Below are 26,600 nucleotides of genomic sequence, written 5' to 3'. Positions count from 1 at the left end.
TCCTGAAGCAAAACCACTTGAAGTCCAACCACTTGTTTTTGTGACTGTGTAGCGTTGTTTTCCGTAGTTGTCCACAAGATGGCGGTATGACATTAATTGGACTCTTTTCTGTCTCTCTGTTTTTTTTCTTCTCATTTCTGTAGAAAATCGCCAGTAATTACCGCTGTAAAGGAATGCCACTGTCCAGCTTCCTCCTAAAGCCCATGCAGAGGATCACCCGATACCCACTGCTGATCAAAAACGTACACACAACTTATAAAAGATTCAAAATCAAAGTTTTAAAACTACATTTTGAAACATTGAATGTTGATTTCAAGTTACCACACTAAAAATGAAATAAAACAATAGGGTAAAATACAATTGTAAAAAAAGTACAAATGTGACTGTGGAGCACAAAACCAGTCATTTTTTTTTTAAATTTTAGATTCATACATCAGCTGAAAAAAAAAGATGCAGCTGTTTGAATATCTGAAATCTGAAGCTTCAGTTCAAAAATTCTCGAAGTATTGAGAAAATCACTTTTAAAATTGCCTAAAAAAATGCTTAGCAGTGCACATTACCAATCAAAATTGAGTTTCGATACATTTACAGTATGAAATTTACCAATTATCTTTATGGAACATGATCTTTACTTAATATTATGATACACTGGCAAATACATAATTACTGCCTAAAATATATCCATACAGTGCTCAGCATAATTGAGTAAACCCCATTTTGAAAATGAATATTCGTATCCATTTCTCAGTGAATATAGGCAATGTATTTTGGTGCATTTAAACAAAACAGATTTATTAAACAGATATATTTATAAAAAAATAAGAAGTCACCAAACATATTTAAAAATTTAAAGGTAATACAATTAATTTTATGCAAAATATTGCAAAAAATAAAATAAAATACAACCTACAAAAGTTCAACTGAATTTTAAAATTTTTTCGCTTCTTTTGATTTTATTTATCTTTTTTAAATTTGTATTTAATATTTTAGAATAACATAAATTTGTGTGTACTAGTTTTTGGACCATTATCATAAGTTATTTTGTTAGATAAGCTCCAGATTTGGCTTCTTTACTGACTACTCTAATGTAAATGCACAAATAAAATATTGTATAGTGAGGGGTGTACTTATATGTGTATATATATATGCTGAGCACTGTACCACATAAGAATAGTTTGTAGTCTTGAGTCACATAATGTTAAATAAACCTAAATTGTAGAGTAAAAGAAAGAAAGAAAATAAATTATGGAATTCAAATAATATTTTTGTACCTTTTGAATTATTTTTCTTATAACAATGGCAGATATTTACCTTTATGTAACTTAAAAAATACTATGTGAGAGCCTTACAAAACTTATTATTCACATAATATACAGAATAACATACACATCGATTATTATCCTCTTAAGGCCCAAGATGTGTTTTTACATGCATTTTTATTTCTCTTTGCTATTTGGGTTTATTTGAAACTAATTAGAATAAAAACCCAAGTATCATCTTTTGATATGATGTACTTTTAGAGAAAAATGATGTCAATATATGTGGACTCGCGGTCCGAATTTACATAAAACACTTTGTCCTGAATTTTTTAATGTATATTTAACATAGACATTTTTTTTACTTGCTTTGACAATCAGAGAGTAAAAACAAATTTTTCACCATTTTGGACAGTTAAAAATAGGATTTGGGACATTTCATATGCTGCAAAACAGTTGACACTGTACGACACTGATGTACAGGATGAGACTGTATGTCTGTAACAAACATTCAAAGTATTTTAAAATAGCCACTTACTTAAGAGCTCTAGGAGGTGTTATTATTATTGTTAGTAGTAGTACTATTGCTGTGATTAATAGGAGTATGATTTCACGGAATTAAAAATATTTAATAAAATGATTATTGAATGTTTCTTACATAAAAGAATGCAGATTTTTTATTTAAGTGAATCACTGATTGTGTTTTGTCTCTGTAATGTGTAGATTCTGGAAAACACCCCTCCAGCTCACGCTGACCACTCCAACCTGCAGGCGGCACTGGAGCAGGCAGAGGAGCTTTGCTCACAGGTGAATGAGGCCGTGAGGGAGAAGGAGAACTCAGACCGACTCGAGTGGATCCAGAACCACGTGCTATGTGATGGAGTCATTGAGGTGAAACACTGATGGAAAGTTCCATCATGACCTCACAGTGTAAACAGCTTTTATTGTGTATTATTTATAAACATATCATACTGTCATTTCAGCACCTTGTTTTTAACTCTCTGACGAACTGCCTGGGCCCTCGAAAACTGCTGCACAGCGGCAAACTGCACAAGACCAAGAGCAGCAAAGAGCTCTGGGCTCTGCTGTTCAATGACTTCCTGCTCCTCACATACACTTCCAAACAGTTCTCATCCAGCCCAGACAAACTCTTCAATCCCAACTCCAACACACAGTACAAGATGTACAAGACGGTACAGCCACATCACTGCTCATGAGATTAAATGTTATGGGTTAAACCAGAGAGCAAACTCGCTCCTGGAGGTCCTACAAAGTTTAGCTCAGACCCGAATCAAACAAGAGATGGCTGACAGGAGACCACGAACCGCAGATGTTTCAGGGTGATTCCACACCTGTGGATCAATTGTTTTGTTCCGAAACAGGAATTAAAATAGCTGAAATGTTACATTTTACTTTTGGTGAGGTTCGCGTTCACATGGCAAAGGTTTCTAAACGGACCAAAATAGCTAAAACAAGTCATGTGTGAGTAAACTCTCCTCACATTGGTCAGAGTTCCACGGTTTATTTTGCAGAGTCCTGCTCAGCTGTCATGCGTACTTATTTTAATTTGTAAGACATCATAAGCGAAAATCTGCACTTTAATTTTGAATAGTGACACCCGCAGACATCGTCACCAAATATAAATCAGAGGGAAGACTTTCTCATACAGAGCCATTGGTTAGAATTATGCATTATAGAGAGAAATAACAGATAAACCAAGACTGCAGTTTGGTTAATTTTCCTAATGGATAAACAGCTCTCGTTATTATTTCAGTATGACATAAATGGACATTTACCGGTTGGAATGAAGACATGTTCCCCTACTCAGCATTCTCTCTTTATATAGCCATGTAAGCCTATTACATATCCATAATATGTATAATATAATCAACTGTGATATAGCCTGGTTTGTTAGTTCGTTGGAACGTTTTGCTTTCTCACTACTATTGATCAGAGTATTCAGAGTTCATATTACTCAAGGCGAGACCACCTCATTCAGGCAATCTCGTACCGATTGTTTTGGCGCAGATTTGAGCGGAATTGCTGGATTCACATATGCCAAATAAACCGTGCTAACATTGGAAACATGACAGGTTCCGAATCAAAAGTCCCTCAAAACCCTGCTCTGAAACGTTTCGAAACACCCAGGTCACAAGACCAAAGCGATTGAATTGAACAGTTCAAAAGCATTTCGGGACCTGGCGAATCTGTGTTCGATTGACAGGGTGGTAAACAAAAACACTATCTCACGTAGCCTGGTGGTCCGTATGCGGGCATACTGCAACTGCGCTGTGAGTGCCCCGAGTTCGATTCCCTGTTTGTACAAACATTCAGAAAGAGCGACTCTATATTTTTTTAATAATGTAATTTTTTATGACTAAAACAACACATATTTATTTATAAAGAGTTCATTCAGATGTCAGACCAATGTTAAAATAAATTGCATTATGAGAACAGAGCAATAAAATAAACTAATTTTCAAGAGTTCCCACTTAGATATGCTTGGCGGATAAAGCGGGTTTGGCATGCTGTCCCGGGAGAGAACCCTGAGCTCGGAGATATTTGAGCCCAGGCCTCCCGCCCGGTCGATAAGCATATATCAGGAGATCCGAGATCAGGTAGGTCTCGGGAGCTCCCCCTTTAGAAAAGGAAGGAAAAGGAGGAGATGGGGTGGAAGGGGGGATTCTTCCAAACCAAGATAGAAACAGTAGGGAGAAAATGATCCATTTATAGTAAACTAGGATTACTCTGATTGGATTATTACTGATTACAGATGAGTGGCCAGACGTGCTCAATCATATCACGTGCTCCTCTCGAAATTAGTTTATGAAACTTCACTTAAATAGTTGCTTCATCTTGGATTCGAACCCAATATGTCTGCACTACATTAACTGTTCCTCTAAGTCTACTTTTGGGGGTATAATTTCTTAAATTGCATAACTTCTTTTTTTTTGTTAAAGTTGTTTTAGAGCAATACCTAAAAATGATCACTAAGCGTCACTATAGAGACGGGTTTCGAAATGTTTTGAGCCCTCGACACATTTGCTTTGAGTGTTTTAGCGTTTCACTAAATCTAACACACCTGCCTACCGCTTTCTAGTGATCTTGAACACACTGATTAGCATGTTTAGGTGTGATTGATTAGAACTGGAGCACAACTTTGCAGGACACCGGCCCTCCAGAACCGAGTTTGCCTATCCCTGAGTTAAACTACCAGTGATATTTGCTGAACGTCCATTTCTCACATGCTCTCTCTCTTCTCCTCTTGCTATTAGCCAGTGTTTCTGAATGAGGTCTTGGTGAAAATGCCGTCTGACCCGTCCAGCGATGATCCAGTTTTCCACATTTCACACATCGATCGTGTTTACACACTCAAGACCGACACCATTAATGAGAGGTACATGTTCACACGCACGAAACGTGAAGGGAACACACTCTAGATTACTTGCAGGATATTTTGAACGGGCATGGAAACCACATATGACTCAGTTTTGGGTGAACTATTTTTGGAATCAAGTTTTGTGTGTTTTAGGATCTGCAGGTATAAAATAGCCAACATTGCTAAAGCACACATACCATAAATGTATTGCCCTTTAAGTTCTGCATGTCCCTGTCAAATCAAATTCTATATTCAAACTTTAATTACTTAATAATATTTACTTAATAATTAATTATTACTTTAATACTTTCTGCTGAAAGGGATAGTTCACCCAAAGAGGAAAATATGCTGTAAATGTACTTCATTCAAGATATAGGTGCCATTTTCTACTGTTGAACATAGATTGATAAAATACAACTCAATGTTTACCATCACAAAAACATATGAATACCTGTAAAATGACTGTTCTGTGCACAAAACAACATTATTTCATTACCCTACAGCCTGAGCAAGTGGATAAATCTGATTATTATTTATTTATTAAAAGTTCTTTTGGAGAGTTGGTTTCTGGTTCAAATAGCTTTAAAAACTTTCATTCTGACTCTAAAAAACACCCAATCTTATTACAGTGAGCGTTGTGTAGTATATGAATGCAGTTACTAAAGTTATCGATCTTTCATATGAAATCAGGACGACGTGGGTGCAGAAGATCAAAGCAGCATCTGATCACTTCATAGAGACCGAGAAGCTGAAGAGAGAGAAGGCGTATCAAGGTTGGGCTTCAGTGGTGATTATTAAGAGTCAAAGTCAGTGTGACTGAATGAAGCTTTACTGATAAATGTCTGTGTGTTGTTCAGCTCGCTCTCAGAAGAACAGTGGCATCGGCCGACTGCTGGTAACGGTGTTGGAGGCCACAGAGCTGAAGCCCTGCAAACCCAATGGTCTCTGAACAAACACTCATATTTACAGTTTATTAGCTTTAGATAAAGTAATATTGAAGTACTTTCGAAGCTTCGGTTTGTGTAGTTTTTATATTATTTTTATGAATTTCTCAGCGCAGCATAGTAATATTTCTAGGCCTTTCACAATAATTAATATATCCACTTATCGCAAAACACATGGACATGACCTCAATCATTTTTGATGATGCAATATATATCACCCATAAATAAAAACCAGTTCTAGCAACATTTTAGCTGATTGCACAACTTCTTTATCTCTATTGGAGGTCTCAATGTCAGAATGGTTAAAAAAACACTATAGTATTTAATAAGGATGCTCTGATTAGGATTTTTGAAGCCTATACCAAGTATCAACCGATACAGAGTACCGATTCTGATGCTTCAAGCTTTATAATGCATAAAGCACATTTTCACTCAAAGTATCTCGCCTTACTTAGGACAATGCATAAAGAATGTTGCATATAATCCCATAAACATGTATCTTATAACAACTTATTGTGGACATGTCATGGTCAGAATCGGCTTTACAGAACAAAATAGATAAAAACAGATAAAAAAAAAAAATTGCTATGAAAAGTTATTGACGATGCAGTTCAGAAACATTGCAAATGATAGAATTATCATTTAACATCTTACTGAAGAGAAAGTTCGGAGTGCATATTTGATGCATAAGTAGTTAAAATGCACATCTATATAATCTTTACTAAAAAGAAATAAGCCTATAAACTACTGTTTATTGCAATAAGTATATTTTAAAAAGTTATATCTATTCATTTAACCTAACAACTGTAATGCTTTGAACATTAATGTAACATTATTTACCTCCTCACGTGCTGTAGCACTACCAGGTGCACATGTGCTGCATCTCTGCATGTAAACCATTGTAAACTCATAAGCCATCACTTGTGATTGATTCATGAGATCAGCCAGATTGGCGAGTACCGATCGAGTCATAAAATGTGATTATCAGTCGATTCCAATCTCTGGCCGATCGATTGAAGCATCCCTAGTATTTACTATAAATTACTATATATTTTCATGTGGGTGTCTGACAATTGAAAATATATCTGGCAGCAGATATGGCAGCCTCAGTTACTTTTTACCTTGCACTTTTTTTAACAATTAATATTATTTATTTGTTTAGGATGTATGTTTTCACATTCTGATTCCAGTGCCTAATTATTAAATTGTTAAAATGACTATAATTAAATGGAATTTTGGTTTGTTGAAGGACATTTATATTGAACTCAATATTTTTATTCTTTAACATATCTTATTAAGAGCAACAAATTCACTGGTCAACATTAATAGAGTAATACAGCAATACAATTATTTACATAAACAATATGTAATTGATAAAATACACATTTTCTATTAAAAAGAACGAACAAGAAGTTTGAATGTAATCTTTTTGCATTTCTAAAAGTATTTTTCTTTAAAGATTATAAGCAAATGTATTCCTTATTATTTTTAGATTGTCCATAAGTATTGAATGAAATATAAAGTTAAACATTTTATGACAAGCAACCCTCATTTAATTTCTTTATAAGCAAGCCTTATTAAAGTTTTATTATTTAACTTAGAAAATATTTCTTTATAGTATTTTACATCAACATGTCTAGTACTATACTATTAAACTTTTCATATAGATTCATCCAAAGTGACTTAACTGCACTTAAGATGTATATTTGATCATTTCTACAGTTTCTTGACGTTATTAGCATGTCCTTGATGTTATTAGCATTTGTACAAAGGAACACCACAGTTTTGCTCCTCTAGTAAATAATGCTTATTATAAGGATGTTTAAGTATTAATACCAGAGAACAACACACAAATACAGAGTAGAGTATATCAATATTTTACACTGTGTGATAAATTGTTTGTTTTTAGGGAAGAGTAACCCATACTGTGAACTAACCATGGGCGCCCAGTGCTACACGTCCCGGCATCAGCCTGACACACTCAACCCCAAATGGAGCTTCAACTGCCAGTTCTTCATCAAAGACTTGTACCAGGATGTCCTGTGCCTCACCGTCTTTGAGAGAGACCAGTTCTCTCCTGATGGTGGGATTTGACCCAACAAACACACAAAGCTAGACATAAATACATTAAAAATGGCTATTTTTAACTTACTCTGCTTTCCAAACAGATTTTCTAGGTCGAACTGAAGTTCCTGTAGCGACAATAAAGAAGGATCAAGATGGTAAAGGGCCACTGGTTCGACGACTGCTGCTTCATGAAGTCCCGACCGGAGAGGTTAAAGTGAGGCTTGATCTGCAGCTTTATGAACAAACACCTCATCTGTGAACTGAGAAGTGCAACATTAAACACGTCACTTCACCAGTTTCAAAGTTTGTGTTGATTTTTAAAAAAAGATATGAGTGACGGAAACTTTACCTCACACGCTGTTGATAGTGGAAAAGGTGAACCACTAGACATACTGTACCCTACATGCTGTAAAAAGGAGGGCTACATGGATCATGCGTTTTTGTTGACCAAAACCTGAAGACTGAAATAAGGGGTCTGTTTCAGTAAGGAGGTTCAACCGACTCTGAGTTTAAACTTGAGCTCGGAGTTGATTTTATCGAAAGATTAAAAACTCAGAGTTTTTGGTTTCAGAACAGCCGATCTGAGTCAGATCAATCAACTTTGAATAGACCAACTCAGAGTTAAGCGCCCACACCGCAACTATAAAAAGGCATTATCAATGGAGCGCCGATATTACGTGTGACCATGGCAACATCTGAAAAAAAGAGATCAGCATTTCTTTCTCCAGCTGAACTTAATGTGCTCATGCAAAGTTATAGCAAATATGAGCATATATTTAAAAAAGCATAACCACTGCATTAGCGAAACAGACAGTTAGCGTGGGAAAACAGCTGCTCAAGTTAATGTGTAAGGTTACATTTAAAGTATTTAAATAAGTTTAAAATTTAAGTATAATAAAATAAGTAATGTTATGTGTGACGTTTATAAAAATTTTAAACACGTTCCCACTTTTATACACGTTGATCAGTTTTAATAGATTTAAAAGTGCACTTTTGTGTCTGCCTCTATTATTGAGCAAATGATAGAGGTTGACATGACATTTAGAATGCAAGCAGAACTAAAAATTAGTTTTTAGAACGAATAATAATCCCATATAATATAACTAGTTACAGTACATGTCGAAGGTCAGTGAATTTAAGCTAATTATTCATAAAAAAAAAGCACAAGCCATTCTCGTACATGACTTTGTTCTTTGTGTGACTGAAATGTAGGTAATAGCTATGTTTCCATTCAAAAATATTAATTAAATTTATGTGCAAAAGTGGATAAACGCATAAAAGATGCAAATAAAGCGTTTTCATCCAATGAATCAAAGAGAAAAAAGTCACTTCCTTAATAACTGGCGCCAAATACCAACAGTTAAAACAGAATTTACTGCGGTAGAAGAAGCTGTGTCAATCTTTTCTTTATTTAAAGCCATGAGATAGAGAGAACAGACGCTCCTGACACGCTGCAGACACTCAGGAGGTCATTAATAATATAATAACATTAATACTGAAACTGTTAAGGCATTTTAGAATGACTAAAACAGCATTTCAGATGGTTTACAGTGTGCTCAGCCTGCTGGTTTGTCTATTGACACACATTTTTCATCATCATCTCTTATAACAAACCTTTTTTTATTCCACATTCTGGAATTTGTTCAGTAAAAGTGTTTCCATCGTAGTTTATGCGCATCATTTCTTATCGAACATAAAGTTTATTCTACTCAGTTATGAGCATATGTTTTTTATGCCTATTTTCAAAAGTTATGTGCATCATGACGTTTCCATCAGTTGTTTTCTAAGCGCACATCCAAAATGAGCATTAAAATAGGTGGGTGGAAACGTAAAGCTAAGGCGAGAAATACCGCTTCATCTTTAAAAAGGGGAGGAGACCGACAGAAACTCTGAGTTTAGAGAATAAAACCTGCTCCTGCAGAGGTTAGGTTCATAGAGTAAGTGAACACGGTAATTGACTCTGAGTTAAATTTACCTCTCTTTCAAAAAAAGGCTTGACTTACCCTGCTTTCTCCAGTTTGACAAACCTGCCATTTTGAAATGGAAATCCCAGAGTTTCTCTCATTTCAGGGTTAAAATACTCTGAGTTTTCACTTAACTTCCTTTCTGAAACGGACCCAAGGTGTGTGATTAATACAAGCTCAATGTAAGGGTGTCAAACTCAGTTGCTGGAGGGCTGCAACCCTGCAGAGTTTAATTCCAGTCCTGCTTCAACACAACTACCTGAGGTTAGGGATGGCTGATGTGAAACTGATGTTTCGACACAGTATTGAGATCCCAAAAGTGTTTCGAACACTGCACCAAAGCATGATCTGAAACACCCAGGTAACGTGACTAATGTGATTCGAAACACTCAGGTCACTCGACTAAAGTGATTCGAAACACCAAGCTCACGTGACTAAAGTGATTCGAAACACCAAGCTCACGTGACTAAAGTGATTCGAAACACCAAGGTCACGTGACTAAAGTGATTTGAAACACCAGGTCACATGACTAAAGTGATTTGAAACACCAGGTCACGTGACTAAAGTGATTTGAAACACCAGGTCACGTGACTAAAGTGATTTGAAACACCAGGTCACGTGACTAAAGTGATTTGAAACACCAGGTCACGTGACTAAAGGGATTCAAATTATCATTATTTCAGAAGCGTTCGAGACCTGGAGAATCTGTGTTTGACTGACAGGTCGGAAAAAAAATCCCTATCTCATGTAGCTTAGTCGACTGTGCTTGAAAACTAATCTCTATAGCTGCATCACCCTGGATTCGAACCCATTATCTCTGCATGCTAGTTAGAAACTCTCACTGCTTCACTAAATCACTTGAAACCTCAACTCTACAATGTGGGCTTTAATACCTCAATTTGCGTAACCGTTTCTGTGCTGAAGCTGTTTCGGGGCAATACATAAAAATATTACCACTAGGTGTCACTGTAGAGACAGGTTTTCGAAATGTTTTGACAGATTTCCTTCAACTGTTTCAGTGCTTCATGAAGCCTCGCTTTGCCCACCACTACCTGAGGTATCAAACAAACCTAAAGCACTCAATTAGTTTGATCAAGTGTGTTTAATTAGGGTCGGAACTACACTGTGCAGAGTTATGGCCTCCAGGGACACCAGAGTTTGACACCTGTGAGATTCATGTTCATTCCATGCTTGTGCTTTTTTTAAGCTTGTGCTTTAAAAGGTTTTTAAACAAGTGGCTACAGAGGCTGTGAAGGACACCAAACGTCAAAATACTAAGAGGTACTGTGCTAGTCCACCTTATTATTGTACTTTTGCACAGTTTTAACTGAGACTGGAGAAAAAGAGACTGAAATAGTTGCCAGAAGCTTAAACGCACTAATAGCCTAAAGTTGATATAAAGAACAAAATGACAAACTATAAACGCTTTTATCCAGTGTCACTTACATTTGAACTGAAGGTAAAGATTTATTTTTATTGGTTGCTTGTTTTCTCTGGGAATAGAACCAATAACCCTGACACCATGCTCTACGTATTAAGCTACAGAAAGGCAGAAATCTGTGTAAAGTCATTTAGTTCAATTCAATTTTTTTCAATTCACCTTTATTTGTATAGCACTTATACAATGTAGATTGTGTCAAAGCAGCTTCACATAAAAGGTCATAGTAAATAGGAACAGTGTAGTTCAGTTTGTAGTGTTTAAGTTCAGTTCAGTTGAGCTCAGTTCAGTGTGGTTTAATAATCACTACTGAGAGTCCAAATATTGAAGGGCAAATCCAACGATGCGCAGCTCTACTGATCCCGAACCATGCAAGCCAGTGGCGACAGCGGAGAGGGAAAAAAAAAACTTCACTTATGGCGGAAGTGAAGAAAAATTTAGAACAAAATCAGGCCAAAACGTTCTGCGGTTTCTGCTTTCTGTACAATCAGGGAACAGATGAGAACAAACTAACATTGGCAAAAACCAACAAAACCTTTTAAAACATTTTTTTTTTGTTCCAATATGACATACTGTACATATCAGATCAAATTAAATGTATATACACCTCTAGTGTAAAGTGCAATAGATAAATCTTCAAACTTCCAAATCACTATGATTAGATGCTTTCTTAACTGCTGTTTTCTCACTGCTGTAATTTTACTTGTATGTTTTGTTTTTATTGACAGGAAAATGTGCAGCACATATTTAAATATTTTTCTAAAACCTAAAAAGACTGAAAAGAGCATTGCTGTAAGACTGTTGAGGCCAAATTGCTGGAAATAGTACATAAATAGTAAATAGAACATTTACAGCCTATGCTCATCTTTTTACTTCTGCCAGTTAAATTTATGCTTCGAAATTGATCAAAGTTGTATTCATTTGAGAAGACTTTTAAGTTAAAGAATATTAAAGCTGTACTAGCAATAGAGCTTACTTTCTGAAAAACTCCAAAAGCCAAAGAAAAACAAAAAACAAAACAGAATGAATGCTAATTTACCATTCATGTTGGCCTACAAAAATCATCCCTGCAGCACTAGTAGGGGCTCATAGTTTCATATTTACTTTCACGAATGCTCATATTATGCAGAAAACTGCGTAAAAATGTGAGGATTTGGTTGGGACAGGAACTGGTTTCTATTTTAAAAATGTTTAATTCTTTATCCCCCAGTTTCACAAACAAGGTTTAAGGCTAGTCAAGATTAAATTACATGTTTAAGCTGTCCCAACTCAAAATAACTTGCAGTGAGATATCTTAAAATATGTCAGTGTCATTTTTTTGTCTCCAGGTGCACACCAGTAATATATTTATTCTAAGGCCATTTTTATAAATGTGGCTTAAATAGCCTAATTTAACTAAGGCCTACTATTGGCTTAATCTAAGCCCTGTTTGTGAAACTGGGCCTATATTTCATTAGTAATCCAAACCTAATCTACAAAAGTTTCAAATAAACATTTTTTAATTGAGTTTTTCTGGCCTATTAATCAAGCCTCACATTTTTAAATGGCAAAAAATTGCTGTAATGTGAGAACTCTGAAATTCACTGTTTTGCAGTGTCGCTTGAACCCTTTACCTTTGCATTTATTACATTTTTCTTTAACACCTTTAATCTGAACACCATGTACAGTAGCTTCCCATGTATAAATAGATTAAAAATATATGTCACTGTTTTAATGAAATCGCTCGCACTCATAAATGCCAAACTTAAATCCCTTACACCAAGCGTGCACGTGGTTCCAAATCCTGTTCCTGGAGCTTAAGAATTTTATTATTAAATACTGAAACACTGTTAACACAAAACACAATCTATAAATCTATAAACAAACTAATATATTATTCTAAATTATTATTTGAAGAAATTTAAGGAAGTTTAAGAATGTAAAATTTGTTTGGTTTTCCAACAGCAGTGGGCTTTATGGAGATTTTATGTACATTTTGGATTGTTGATGCAGAATGTTGTACGTTTGTGTTTATTTGAATGTTGTTCAATTAATGCACAATTGTATAAACTGCTTAAATAGTAGATTGTTGTATAGCCTTGAGTACAATTATTCACATACACCAAAGATAAAATTAAAGACACCGAATGTTAACAAATCTTACCACAAAAGTTCTGGTTTCTTAAGTTATTTGTTTTGTTTGTTTTATTTTCTGTTTCACATCCACATTTATTTGCATTTTAATTGACAATATTTAATTACAATGCAGAATTTAATAGGTGCTGTTCAAACACGCATTACATACAGTAAACCTAATTAATTATTGCACTTTATTGATATAAGCACCATTCGCAGTAAACTAATGATAAAAGGCCCTACCAAATGTTGTCGTCAGGCATAAGAGGAACAACACTGACGGTGAAAGCCTCGACTCTCTGCTGGAGTCGCATGTGTCGTCCCTCTGCTTCTGCAATAAAAGACCCTAGTGTTACTAGCAATAAAGCTCTAGAAACTTGGGCTTTCACTGCCTTTCTACAGCTCCCTTTCTTCATGTGTTCAATACTTTTTCCCTGCATCATTGTGTTATGCATAACTTAAGTTGTAAACTAATTAGATTTGTTTTCCTTGCATATATGGATTTTTACTTCCAAGTGAAAGGTTTACAAACCAGACAGTTCATTTATAACTGTCTTAAAAGACATACCTTATACAGTATTAGTTTTTAGTTTTCTCACTACACATCCCGTAACAACCACATATTGGTTCAGTTGGCAGAAAGAGTGATTATATTTTTTTTATTTATGAACTTTCAATCACTCTGGAAGTGATTGAAATTGGATTCAAAACATTTCCAACGAAAGAATTTCAGCACTGTCAACTTATCAGATTGATTAAAAAAATCTTAATACCAGGTGTAAATGGAGCCAAACTGACACAAAAGCAGCTCCACGGTGAACCTGAAGTGTTTACCTTGATCTGCAGTCTTCCCAAAGTCTCAGTGAGCCTGAATCTCTGGAGGTTTTGGCCTGTTTGAAGCTCTGCTGGGAATCAGGTGGACTCTGGAGAATCTCCTCCACCTGCTGGCGCTGATATATGTGACCTTCAGTAGCATGGAGGTTAAATGTCAAAGAAAATACATTCTGTTCACCTGAAACTTCGTTCAAATCTCACAGTAATGACCTATGCTGCATCCTAGTTCACTTATATTACATCCTATAAGTACCTCATGGGATTTTTGTTTTTGTAAAGATAAAACTGCAAACTTTGGGACATACTACTTCCTCATTAATTGACCATTCTGTCAATTATCTTTTCACACCATCCACATTTCTTTTATAGTAAATGTACTTAATATATCTAAATGTACCTATTAAAATCTACCAAATTGGAAATGTAGCAGCATGTTAATCGTTCATTTGTGGGTGTTTTATATAAAGCTTACTTTTAAATCTTAATAAATATGTATTCAGAAGTTGATGACCAAATTCGTCTATATAACAGTTCACAATGTTGCTACAGATGAAATATAATGCAGAAAACATGAAATAATAAATATTTTCTATTAGGTTAGATTTGAATTAATAATCATTCAAACATCTTTAACTAAGCCTCTTCAATTAACTGTAGATCTTGTGCATGTATTAACACTTTTTTGACCAATGTTTGTAGTTCTAAGCGAATGTCAAGATTAGCTGTTAGAGTACACACAGATTGGATTTGCACTTCGGATTTCTACCGGAAATAGTAGACCATCCTGGTAGCTCTGGAATATTCATTAGAATATACTATGATTTGGTACACACAACCTTATTTTTAAATACTACATTATTTAGGATGGCGGGTATACGAATTAAGATGCAGTGCTAGTCATGATTAACGGCAGATACTTTATGTAAAATGAATTGTTAATTAGCAGCACCTGTTTGACAGCGAAGTATTGCCGCCTTTTCTTTAATCCTTGTTCGGGAATGAAGTGACAGAGGATCCTCCAATGCTGGAGTGGAAATCTGCACACAAAAAAAACTCATTTAATATTTAATCAAATGAGTGCGTAATTATATTAATAATACAACGAAGATAACATGACTCACTTTGTGATATTGTGGTGTGCTAAAATAGTGTAGGAATGGGTTGTACTCTAGAGGATCATAACTCTCTAGAAACACAAAACCCTAAAACATATAATAAACAAGAGATTTCAATCATTTCATTTTAATTTACCATTAATTAGACATTGTTTATCGACATGGTATTTAGTTAAATGACAACAATAAGCCTAACATTTGAAATTTGCTTACTATAATAATCTGCAAATTTCTGGTTCAAATATTACTAATATCAAATATCTGGTTTCACGGAAAAGGCTGATCTAAGACTAAATTGCATGTCCAAGCTATCTTAACTGAAAATAACTAAATATTAGAACTAGTACTGGGCCGTTATTGGCGTTAACGCGAGACTCATATCGTGCGATAAAAAAAAATATCGCCGTTAATCTATTCTCAAAGTTGGGTTGGGAACTGGGTCTATTCTACGCAAGCTATGAAGACTTTCACCTTGATATTTTAGCGCGAATGTATACCTGACCGGTGAGCCGTCTGACAAACAAGTGCCTTTCTGAATCAAATCAGCAGGAAGCCTGACTCGGCAGTTTCACTTTAACTCATGAACATTTCATTCATGCCGTCGTAACAAACGGGGGTATTAGACGCAAATAAGGAGCAAGGACTGGTGAGAGTGTTACGGAATTTAATAACGCTCGCCAAACGGAAAGAACAAAAACTTCCGCATTTCGTGGTGTGTGTGCGTGTTTAGTGTGTGGTCCTTTACTGACAGCCTCCTGTGTCTTGGATCTTGTCGGAAAATATGGCGAAAAGTCCTACATGACAGTAATTGTTTGATTGCAATGTTTACTTCAGTAATGCCACTAATATATGCATACTCCACATCTCTTAATTCCATATTCTGTTCAGTTATGACTTTAGTCGCATTAAGGTAATCAAAAATCGCTGTTTACATGGTAAACTCTTAATCAGAGTATTGTTTTAATCATATTAAAATCGTATTAAAGTATTGTTGCCCATATAAACATACTCAATGTTTGACACACCATCAGGGCTCTGTGAACTTGGCATTGAGAAGCAGCATTTTCTTTATGTACGTACATCAAAAGCAAGTATGAACTTATGTAGGCCTACAGTTCAACATTCATGTTTAACTGAATAAACAGTAAACACAAGTACATCTTTTTGAACATAATTTATTTTCATCCCCAATTATCATAGAAGAACAGTTTCTCAAGCAGTTGGTGATGCATTTTGGAAACAGGAGATGAGGCCCTGGTCTAATGCGCCACCTGTCTCGAGAAACCCGTTCTCAAAGATTTATTATTTGGGTAGCACACATATTCTGAATGCCTTCAGCAGAATTCAAATGAGCCATTTTAATCTAGATTAATCTAGATTTAAAAAAATTATCTATGCCCACCTATAATTAGAACACTAGTAATGCACTCTCATAATGTGCACTGTGTTTTAAGGCATTTTAAATAAGCAGCTTAAATACTCTCTTTTTGTGAAGCTTTTTGGTTTTTTACATTTCAACCCCAAATACATTATAATCATTTTTATAAATTTGTAATTTTTTTTGTATTTGTTCAGCCAATTATGTATTAGAATATAACTTTGACATATTTTATAGAAATATATTAATAAAAAATATTGAAATATTTGTATTTAATATTGTTTTAATTATATAAAAAATAAACAGAATATTTTTTAGAGAACTGTCTTAAAAAAAGGAAATAAACAAAAAATGCCATCACTTTTAAATCTATTTATATAATAATTATATTATATTTTTATTGATAGTTATATATCAGAGATAACAAAACAACGGCCTGTTACAATACAATAAACAAATAAAGCAAATTATTACATTTTTCCCTCAAAGAAATAAAAATAATATTTACACCTCTATATTCATATTGTTAACTGCTTTTTTGTTTAATCTTTGCAAATTTCCAAATTCAGAGTTAAAATGAAAAGCTTTAGTAAGATATATTTTTGACTGAACCTTTTCTACACTTAACAGCATAATTATGCTAGTTGCTGTAAATGAATACAGGGTCACAATACAGTAACTAGTACAGTACACTCTCAGAAATAAAGGTACGCGAGCTGTCACTGGGGAGGTACCTCTTCAGAAGGTACACATTTGTACTTAAAGGGTCCATATTGGTACCTCAAAAGTATATATTAGTACCTAAAAAATTAAGAGGAACACTTTTGTACTTTTTAGGTACTAATATGTTCCCTTAAGGTATTAATATTGACCTTTTAGGTACAAATTTGTACCTTTAGAAAAGGTACCACCCCAGTGACAGCTCGCGTACCTTTTTTTCTGAGAGTGTATATACAGTATGTCACACCACTTAGACAGAGAGGATCCAAATGCAAGTATATAATGAACTGCTGAATGTAACTCAGAATACCACTGGATGTTCTGGACATATGAATGATCAAAACAAAAGAAAATCACAGGCCACAACCAAGACATCAACAGGACAGTGAAAGAGACTGGGGAACAACAGACAGGAACAAGAACAACAACGGACTGATAACCAGAACAAACCACAGGGGAATTATATAGTCCGCCAAATGAGGTTCAGCTGGAGGATGATTAAGTCAGCTGATGACATCAGCTGATTCTATAGCACGCTGTCAACACAAGAAGGTAAACAAACACACACCATAGCACACGACAACACACATGGCATGACACATAACATACAGGAGGGACACACAGATCCATAAACCGTGACACAGTACCTTAGCATTACAGTAGTCTATATAGTGTGCATGCATGCTCCTCATCTTCTGCATCTCATTATATCCATGCTCTATAAAGTGTTGCTGAATGCTCCGCTGAATCGGCTGCCACACACTCTGAGTCCAGCGTTTATGGAGGAGTTTGCGCTTCCTCAGGTCCAGTGTGTCTTTGTGAGTGAGGTACAGATCCAGATCCTGCACACAAACACAGATGAATCATGGGTGACAGAAAGAATCAAGTCTTAATAGCTACCTAAAAATATCACCTTGATGAATCGAGCCTCAGTCTCCAGCAATGGCTGTGTAATGGCATTCACTTCTTGCTGTTCACGGCGTAACTGTTCCTGTATGCGAACAAAAAAAGGGAGTTGAGCAAAGTGTGTAATGTGTTATTTAAATAGTATTAAATGTGTTATAATGAAAGTATTGATGTACCAGTAGTCGTTTTTTGGATCTGAGTGAAAGGGTGTTTTGACTGTCACATATAGACTTTGAATGCATCATTGTGCTGGTTGATCAGATCTTCAAGGTCTTTTTAAAATAAATTCCTGTCTGACAAGTTTACTGATGAACGTTGTTTGAAGACACTGCAGGCACAAAGCAATAACACTGACATTTGCATACAGTACATTTAGATATACAGTATGACAGTTTGATGTTCTCATGTTATGATGTTCTCATGCAAAACATAACAATTACTTGTTGATTTCTGTTCTTAATATAATAAAAATGATGTTGTTTAACCATTAAACCGTTGGTAGTTTACACTTTTTAAAACTTTTATTTTTAACTTAAAAGCTTTTAGTTGTGTATGTCTTTTTGCCGTGAAGCCTTTATATCAAATGGAAGTTAGGGTTATTTTACTTAATATTGATTTAATTTAATTTATTAACTCTTCTGAAGTTAAAAGATTGGTATTATCTAAAAAGGATTACAAACATGTCTGAAATTCTGACACTTTCTCTGTCATGTCATGAAATATGAGGCTGTGACATCATGGGGCAGTTGAGTTCAGTCAGTGTAACCTGAAGTGCAGCGTCTGATTGTCCAGGGTTTTCAACAGCGAACAGCCTGACACCACACGCTACATGCTGAGAAGAAAGAAAAGGCATCCATGCATGAAGTCCTGAACTGCTCAGCGCTGAAAGACTCCACCTGGCAGGACCAGCCAAACTTCATCTGAAATATCTGGAACAGACAATAAATGGCATTTTGAGTATTCTTGATGGCAGCTTTGAAAAGCAAAGAGCATTGCAGCTTATGGATCTAATGAATCATAAAATAATAACTTGTGATATGTTGGCAAGTGGCAAGTATATATATATATATATATATATATATATATATATATATATATATATATATATATATATATATATATGAAGTCAGAATTATTAGCCCCCTTTACATTTTTTCATTTATTTTTTATTTTTTAAAATATTTCCCAAATGATGTTTAACAGAGCAAGGAAATTTTCACAGTATGTCTGATAATATTTTTTCTTCTGGAGAAAGTCTTATTTGTTTTATTTATCTAGAATAAAATCAGTTTTTAATTGTTTAAACACCATTTTAAGGACAAAATTATTATCCCCTTTAAGCTATATATTTCCGATAGTCTACAGAACAAACCATCGTTACACAATAACTTGCCCTAATTACCCTAACCTGCCTAGTTACCCTAATTAATCTAGTTAAGCCTTTAAATGTCAAAATAGAAACAGAGTAAAAAGAGAAAATGTTATCACTACGAAAACAAAAAGTTACTTCAGCTTCAAGATAAGGCTTTCAAATGGATCTATTTATTCTCAAATGTTTTATTGTCATGAAATAAATAAAAGAAAACTGACAAACGTGTACACTACCAAAGTAAATTAATGACGGACTTTACCTTATTGAAACAGCGGGTACACGTACACAGTATTTAATGCTAATCGTCGTCGTTGTCGAAGTTATGCGGTGAACAGCCGACTCTTCTGTTGAATGTTTTGCGCGTCCCCGTGCGTTACTAGGTGACGTCTCTCAAAAAGCCGAATTAATTGTGAACGCGCTCTTCAGACACGCGCATCCACGTTCAGAATCCACCATGCTTTATTATCATACCATATTTTTTACTGTATATGTTTTCGCTGAACGTTGCCTTCACCTATAAACAACACAAATTTAGGCCTATCAAAAACTACCAACATTACAATAGAACGTAGATGGAGATTTCCAATATTAAAAATAAAATATTATTTCGAAAACCTTGAAAATATATGGTCTGCTATTGACCAGTTTTGTTTGTTTTGATATGCTATAGAAATGCTATTTTTTTTTCTGTCCTTATAACAGAAATATTAGACTTGAATAACAGTGCATGTTTATTTTGCAATGTATTGTGAAAAGAATATGACTTAATTGCATTAATTCTAATGGACACAAATCACAACCAAAATGTTCTGCCATTTGATGAGGCGCCTTATTGAGATTAGCATCAGTAGAACAGGTGAAACTGGCATTCTTCAAAAACTGACAGAAATGTTCCTCAATTGAAAAACTCACCACTAAAGAGGAATTAGCTCCCTAACAGATGAAGTGTCACTCAGGCTTACACAATAGCTACAGTGAAAACAGAACTTTCCCATTTGCAAAACAGGTCAAGATGTTAAAAACAGTTAGTAAGCAAAGCATAATATGTAGCTATAATAATCAAAGGAAGTGCATTTTAAGATAGCATAACATAAGACATGTGTCATATTCATAAGCATGCATATTGCATTGTGAATTATTTAAGACCCTTATTAATCGGAGATAAGGCCTGGACTTTTTCTTTTCTTTTTATTTATCATCATATTCACTGGATTTATGCTTTATAAAATGTATTTTTATTAATTTGCTTTTACAGTGGACATTTACTTCATGTGCAGCATCCATCAACAAAGTTCTATGGTAAGATATGAGCTAACTTATTCCTTAAATCCTTACTAACTACCCAATCCTAAACAAAACTCTAACTAAGAAATATAGTAAGAGATTATTTGGAACTTTCTTACTAGTAGTTGTTCTAATTATCTAATTATTGATATCAAATTTATATATATATATATATATATATATATATATATATATATATATATATATATATATATATATATATATATATATATATATATATATATATATATATATATATATATATATTTTACTAGTAAGAAATGCATGATATGGACTATGTGTGTTTTGATTTTTAATTTGACATTGTTGATATCAGGAATTAAATTGTTGATATCAAGAGCTACATTTTTGATTTCAGGAATTTGTTTTTCCACTAGTAACTAGGCGAGATTATAATTTTTGATTCAAATAAATTCAGTAGCTTAATTGAATATCATTGTTGATATCAAGAATTAACATTGTTAGTTGAAATGTAAATCTTAATATCAACAATCAGCATTTTGATATCAACAATCCAATCCTGATATCAAGAATGCTAATGTCAAGAATTAAGAATTTAATTGTTGATCTCAAGAATTATATCCTGAGAATGAACAAAAAGTATTTCAGAAATCTTGTTACCTTAGCAATAAATAAATAAATAAATAAATAAATAAATAAATAAATAAATAAATAAATAAATCTGTGTCAGATGTCGCGAGGACTTCACATTTGAACTTCGATTCAGAGTACACAGGAGATTTCACTAAAACACTTGATGCACTAGATGGCGCTCGGTTTGCATCATTTGAGTACTTGCACCGTCTGTTAACGTCCATTAGCAAATGTGCTTTTTTAGAAAGACCAATGGATTTGGAATTGATTCCTTAAACAGTTAAGTAAGTTTAAATCATGTCTTTTCTTTAAAAAAACTTTACCTTTACCTCGTTCTATCAGTCACTGCTCTTCGCTGAACTTGACTATATGTTTTCCTCTTGTCTCACACACACTGTTGAGTGTATTGTTTGTTCTATAAAGCTTACAAGTTCTCTTATGTGCGATGATGCGTTTGCTGTGTAAACGGTGTACTTTTGCTTGTCTGAGACGAGTTTGACCTATTAAATACTCTACTAATGGTGTTAAAGAAAAACAAAAACGATACAAAATTGCAAGAACGCATTAAATTGAGTACAAATGCCAATTTAGATTTCAAATAAAGATTTCTATCTCGAGTAAATGCTATTATTTAACTTAAGGGGACATTGCATTTTGCATTCTAGAAAAATATGAGTTGTATTTGAATTGACTTGTTGAATTGTAACTTTTTCCACAATGTTATTTTGTTTTGATCGAGTCAGCACAGCTTTGGTAACGTAACATAAAATAACATTTTAACGTTATGTATATCATTAATGTGTCAATATTTTCAACAAATGAGACTCTCTAGTATGCACTTAATTCTGGCTCTTCCATTATCATTGTATATGTTCTGAATGTGCATGTGTCAGGACTATGTGTGTGGTCTTGAGTATGATGGACCGCACACAATACAGCTGTGTGGTCCGCTCTGGGGATGTAAAAATGGCATTTAAGTGTGAACATGAGGCTTTTGTGAAAGCATGGTGCCATTATTGTGTGGTTGATATCTGATGTACTGTATGAAGTTGTTTTGTTTTTAGTATGAGGGTAAAAATGACTCAAAGTATGGCAATGTTTGTATAAAAATATAATATTTTATTTCAAACTACAAAAGTGAAAACATGTAACTTTTTGGTCACACTTCTCAATAAAATATTGTACAAGCTGTACCAAGAACAGTCAAGTCAGCACATGAAGCTATCATTAAACATGATAAAGCAAGGAAATAAGAAGACAAAATGCTTTCAATTTAAATTAACTTAAGCTGTACAAAATATGTACATTATTTACAGCTTTCAAAAATAGATATTGTCATAAAAAAGAATGAAGCTACAATTCATCCAGTCTTTTTGACAGGGGTACTGGCTCTTTCCCAACAGGAGGGGCCAGACAGTCGAAGTCAAACACTCAGTGCTATTTTAACCTTCATAGTTCTTGGCCAAACTTCATGTCTTGGATCAGCTCAATCAAACTCTGAGCTGACAATGTCAACTAAACATAAGAGCACATCAGTTTCTCTTGTCTCTTTCTTCTGCCTTCTCTCAGCTTGGTGAGGCGATTAGCTTCTGGGGTTAAAGCTGCCATCCATTTCTTACTATTTTTGCTCTCAGAATCTGAATCTGCTCACCACAGTTTAGGGGAGGGGCTTGGCGTCATCTGCCAATCAGTGACATTGGGCGTAACAGCATCGGACTATAGTGCAGTATTGTTTTTTAGGGGCGTCCGAACAGGGCCCGGTCATTTTTACGATCCCCACCCCCTAGTCTTAGACATCCACCATGACAAATGAATACACATACAGCATAGAAATCCAGAGTCCATGTACAAGATGCAAACACATACACGCAAAAGACGTAAAATGAAAGCAACAAACCATAAAAAGACAAACAAGTAATTTGTGCTGAGATATGAGATGGATATCTGTTCAATTCAAGTGGACAGTCACTGCATGGAACTCCTTGTCAGGTCATGACTTCTCACGCCATGTCGCCAACCATCTTCTTGTAGTACATGGATTCAAAGATGTCGTTCTCCCCAGGGCAGTTGTAGTGGCATGCACAGGTCTTGATGAACATCATCTGCTTCTTCATGACTTGGCCATCGGGGCACTTGAACTCCATGGGCAAGGTGGCGGTTCTGTGAGGAGTGCAACAGCGTCCATCTGTGCAAACGCCGCAGAACTTAGGTCTGTAAGACTTGGTAGTGGTACAGCCAGAAATCTCAAATTTCATGGGTTTGGAGACCCGTGGTGTGCGGATGCACTTCTTCCCTTTCTGGAAAGATAAAAAATAAGGTTAACCATAAAGCTCTGTGGCATCATCGTGAAAGCAAGATTAAAGCTGTGGCATGGCATTATTATTTTATTGGTAGATAGCCCCTTACCCTTATTTTCTCCTCCAGGTGTGATTCGCAAGGGCGGACCATGCAAAGGCGAGACTGCTTCTCAAGGCGGCACTCACGGTTGTCATTGGTCACACGAGTAGAGATTCCCAAGCCACAGGTCTTTGAGCATGCGCTCCATTCTGTAGTCTGAACCAGGCAGTTCTCTCTCATCATGGAGGGATCGGGACCGTATGTCTCCTCCTCTCTGTAAGCTACAAGAAGCAATAGGATGTTACTCAACACATTCCATCCAACAGCATGATGTCATTCCCCTATTCTTAATATCGAGACCATTACTTTGTCGGAATACATTCTTTAGAAGTATTTTTTCCTTCATAGTTTGGCTTTTAAGATTGAGAAATGCTCACCTGCCAAAGCTGATCCCACAAAGGTGTTTTGACGAGGGGAGTCACACACCCACTCCTCGCAGCACTTCCCAGGCACTTTCACCCTGCGGGGCATTGGGCAGTCTGGGCTGGGGAGCCTGATGTCCATTCCACAGAGGGGCACGCAACCTACAGCACCATCCAGACACGTGCACTGGTATTTACAACTGCTCTGGAAAGACTCTCCACTGCGGTACACCATTCCACCAAATACACAAGTGGCACCATCTCTGGCTGTGGGACGGAGATGGGAGATTGTTTACAATTCTGACTCTGATCATCAAGTAAAGATTTGACACATGTAATTCAACGGCCAAGATCCTCACCTGTGCAAACACCAATACGACGGTTACTTGGGGAGCCATAGTCACAGTAAAGACCTTTGTGGGGGTCGCAAACATCTCGTTCTGTGCAGAGCTCGCCCAGCTGCTTGGCACACACCCGGCAGCACCCACAGGTGTCCAGAACTAGGCTTACACCAGGTGAACACTGAGGTGGCACTTCAGGGCACTGGCATTGTCCACTGCACTCTTGAGCCACAGCCTGAGGAATAAGACAAAATGTTCTTGTGAGAGTTTGTACATTTGCTAAAGAGCTCCATTTTAACCCTAGCTTGATCATGCTAGTTAATAACATTCTATATTGCCACATGCAGTCAAATAAGATAGCTGTGTAATTCTTAAGATAATTAAAACTACTTACCCATCTTAAGAAAGTCAGGAACAGCAGAGCAATCACGTTTTGAGTCATTCCAGAAAACATGATGACTTCTTCTTTAAAGATTGTAGCAAAAAGAAAAATCTTCTTTTGAGATCCTACAAAGTCTTCTCTTCAGATTTGATCAAGTCGATCTCGTTGTGTAGTCTTTGAGTCCAGTTCCTCCTGATCGTGTTGAGTGAAAGCTAGAGTTTAGCTTTGGTAAGACGTTTAGGCTGAGCCGAGTCGAGTGATTGTTGCTTCTCTCTGGAGGACTTGGAGTGTTCTGATTCTCTAGCAGCAGCTGAGCTACCTTTATACACGCTGAGCTGTGGTGGACTGCCTCCACCTCAATGGAACGCTGGATAAACATGGGCATTCCTGGCATTCTTTCCTAGTTTCCTGCCCCCCCTCCGCTCTCCACTCCCCTCTCCCCCTCCGCTTCACCCGCACCCACTGCCATCCTACATTCCTGGGCTGTCACATAGCAAAATAAAAGTGCAGTTTTGGCATCATCTTGCAGTGCTTGGTGGTAGTTTAAGCAATTTGTCTTAGAGATGGATGGGGCATGTTTTTCTGAGTTAATATTGCTGGCCTTCAGTGTTCTCCAAATAACTGCGATGGTTGGCTGTTGAGGATAACGAATCAATAATCAGTGGCCTAATAAACATAAGGTAAAAAAAAAGCTAAATTGCAAATGAATATTCTGTCATCATTTACCAAGTCCTTTACAAATCTTTGTTTCATTTGTGGAACATATTTTGTCCATACAGTAAATATCAGAGGTTTCCAGTATTGACTATCACTATATGGGGAAGAATAGTTCAAAAACAACATAGAAGAAATAAAGTAAAACCGATTTAGGTTTATGTGTGTGGAATACTGTAAGTAATGACATAATTTGGATGGACTGTCCTTCAACTTTCAGGTCACATTGTGCATTGTACACTTGTAAAAGATCTTTAAATGCATATTCATAAGTCTATGTGATGATATGTTACTACTTTTAGACTGTTGCGCATCTTACATATGTTTTGATTTGATAATGCTAGATTCTGAATATATAAATAACCATGATGTTTTTCTTTAATTAAATACTTTCATATAAATAACATTTAAATAACATTTAGTCAGCCATGTGCTTTACAGTGCAGGTGTGGTATGATTCTATTTTTCTCCTTGAGAAAGCAGACAGAGCACAGACAGAAGGCCAGCAGGAAAGTGGCTAGACTAGCGTTTGTATATTTTTTCCAACAAAAAAAGAAGGATCCCCAGACTCCCCTCCTCGTTCTTATGAAAGGGAGCACTGCCTCTTGCCAGCCAGCGAATCGGAAATGAAAAACTCCCAGAGAAGAAACGGGAGGTGAAGGAATGTTATCCTCCTGCCAGCAGACATACTGTTACTACATGCAGTCTCAGAGGAAGACTTGCCTTATATGGGAATCTTCACTCTAGGCTCTCTTGTTGCTCACCCCTGACTGCTTCTCTCATTCTCTTGTCCACACTCTTTCCTTCTAGTCTGGAAACAGTGTTACCGGTGTTGAGGATTGTAATGTGACTTGTCTGTCAGCAACCTCTCATTCTAGCTTAGCTGAAAGCTACTGCCAGCCTCCACCCACTTTCAGTAATGATCATGAGTATGATTGACTATCTACTACAAAATTCGAATATTAATGCATGTTATTAGTATACTTAAACTTTATATAGATCAACAAATCAATTCGT

The 26,600-nt window shown here is 35.7% G+C and overlaps 3 protein-coding genes across 3 annotated transcripts in view; 1 reads left to right on the top strand and 2 right to left on the bottom strand.

Moving 5' to 3' along the window:
* Nucleotides 1–13,179, top strand: part of itsn2a (intersectin 2a) — a 104,090-nt gene extending 90,911 nt beyond the window's left edge. The window contains exons 33-40 of the mRNA XM_056480838.1: nt 144–242; nt 1,980–2,147; nt 2,240–2,449; nt 4,532–4,653; nt 5,326–5,408; nt 5,493–5,576; nt 7,489–7,662; nt 7,748–13,179. Of these exons, the coding sequence (XP_056336813.1) occupies nt 144–242; nt 1,980–2,147; nt 2,240–2,449; nt 4,532–4,653; nt 5,326–5,408; nt 5,493–5,576; nt 7,489–7,662; nt 7,748–7,905 (1,098 nt within the window). The 3' untranslated portion in view covers nt 7,906–13,179. The remainder of the gene's footprint in view (nt 1–143; nt 243–1,979; nt 2,148–2,239; nt 2,450–4,531; nt 4,654–5,325; nt 5,409–5,492; nt 5,577–7,488; nt 7,663–7,747) is intronic.
* Nucleotides 13,180–13,231: 52 nt separating this feature from the next.
* fam228a (family with sequence similarity 228 member A) lies at nt 13,232–19,826 on the bottom strand. Its single transcript, XM_056445298.1, has 9 exons — nt 19,748–19,826; nt 18,883–19,045; nt 18,293–18,444; nt 18,124–18,201; nt 17,858–18,052; nt 15,119–15,199; nt 14,947–15,034; nt 13,998–14,127; nt 13,232–13,494 (listed from the first exon to the last, which is right to left on the bottom strand). The coding sequence occupies exons 3-9, from the start codon at nt 18,359–18,361 to the stop codon at nt 13,419–13,421; spliced, it is 717 nt and encodes a 238-aa protein (XP_056301273.1). The 5' UTR covers nt 18,362–18,444; nt 18,883–19,045; nt 19,748–19,826; the 3' UTR covers nt 13,232–13,418.
* A 2,659-nt stretch (nt 19,827–22,485) lies between these two features.
* Nucleotides 22,486–25,185, bottom strand: ccn2a (cellular communication network factor 2a). The gene is made up of 5 exons (XM_056481578.1): nt 24,882–25,185; nt 24,506–24,722; nt 24,162–24,413; nt 23,794–24,005; nt 22,486–23,684 (listed from the first exon to the last, which is right to left on the bottom strand). The coding sequence occupies exons 1-5, from the start codon at nt 24,939–24,941 to the stop codon at nt 23,388–23,390; spliced, it is 1,038 nt and encodes a 345-aa protein (XP_056337553.1). The 5' UTR covers nt 24,942–25,185; the 3' UTR covers nt 22,486–23,387.
* Between the last annotated feature and the right edge of the window lie 1,415 nt (nt 25,186–26,600).

This window comes from Danio aesculapii, chromosome 20 (genome assembly GCF_903798145.1).
Source record: "Danio aesculapii chromosome 20, fDanAes4.1, whole genome shotgun sequence".
NCBI classification, from domain to species: Eukaryota; Metazoa; Chordata; class Actinopteri; order Cypriniformes; family Danionidae; genus Danio; species Danio aesculapii.
This window is presented reverse-complemented; position numbering and strand designations above follow the sequence as displayed.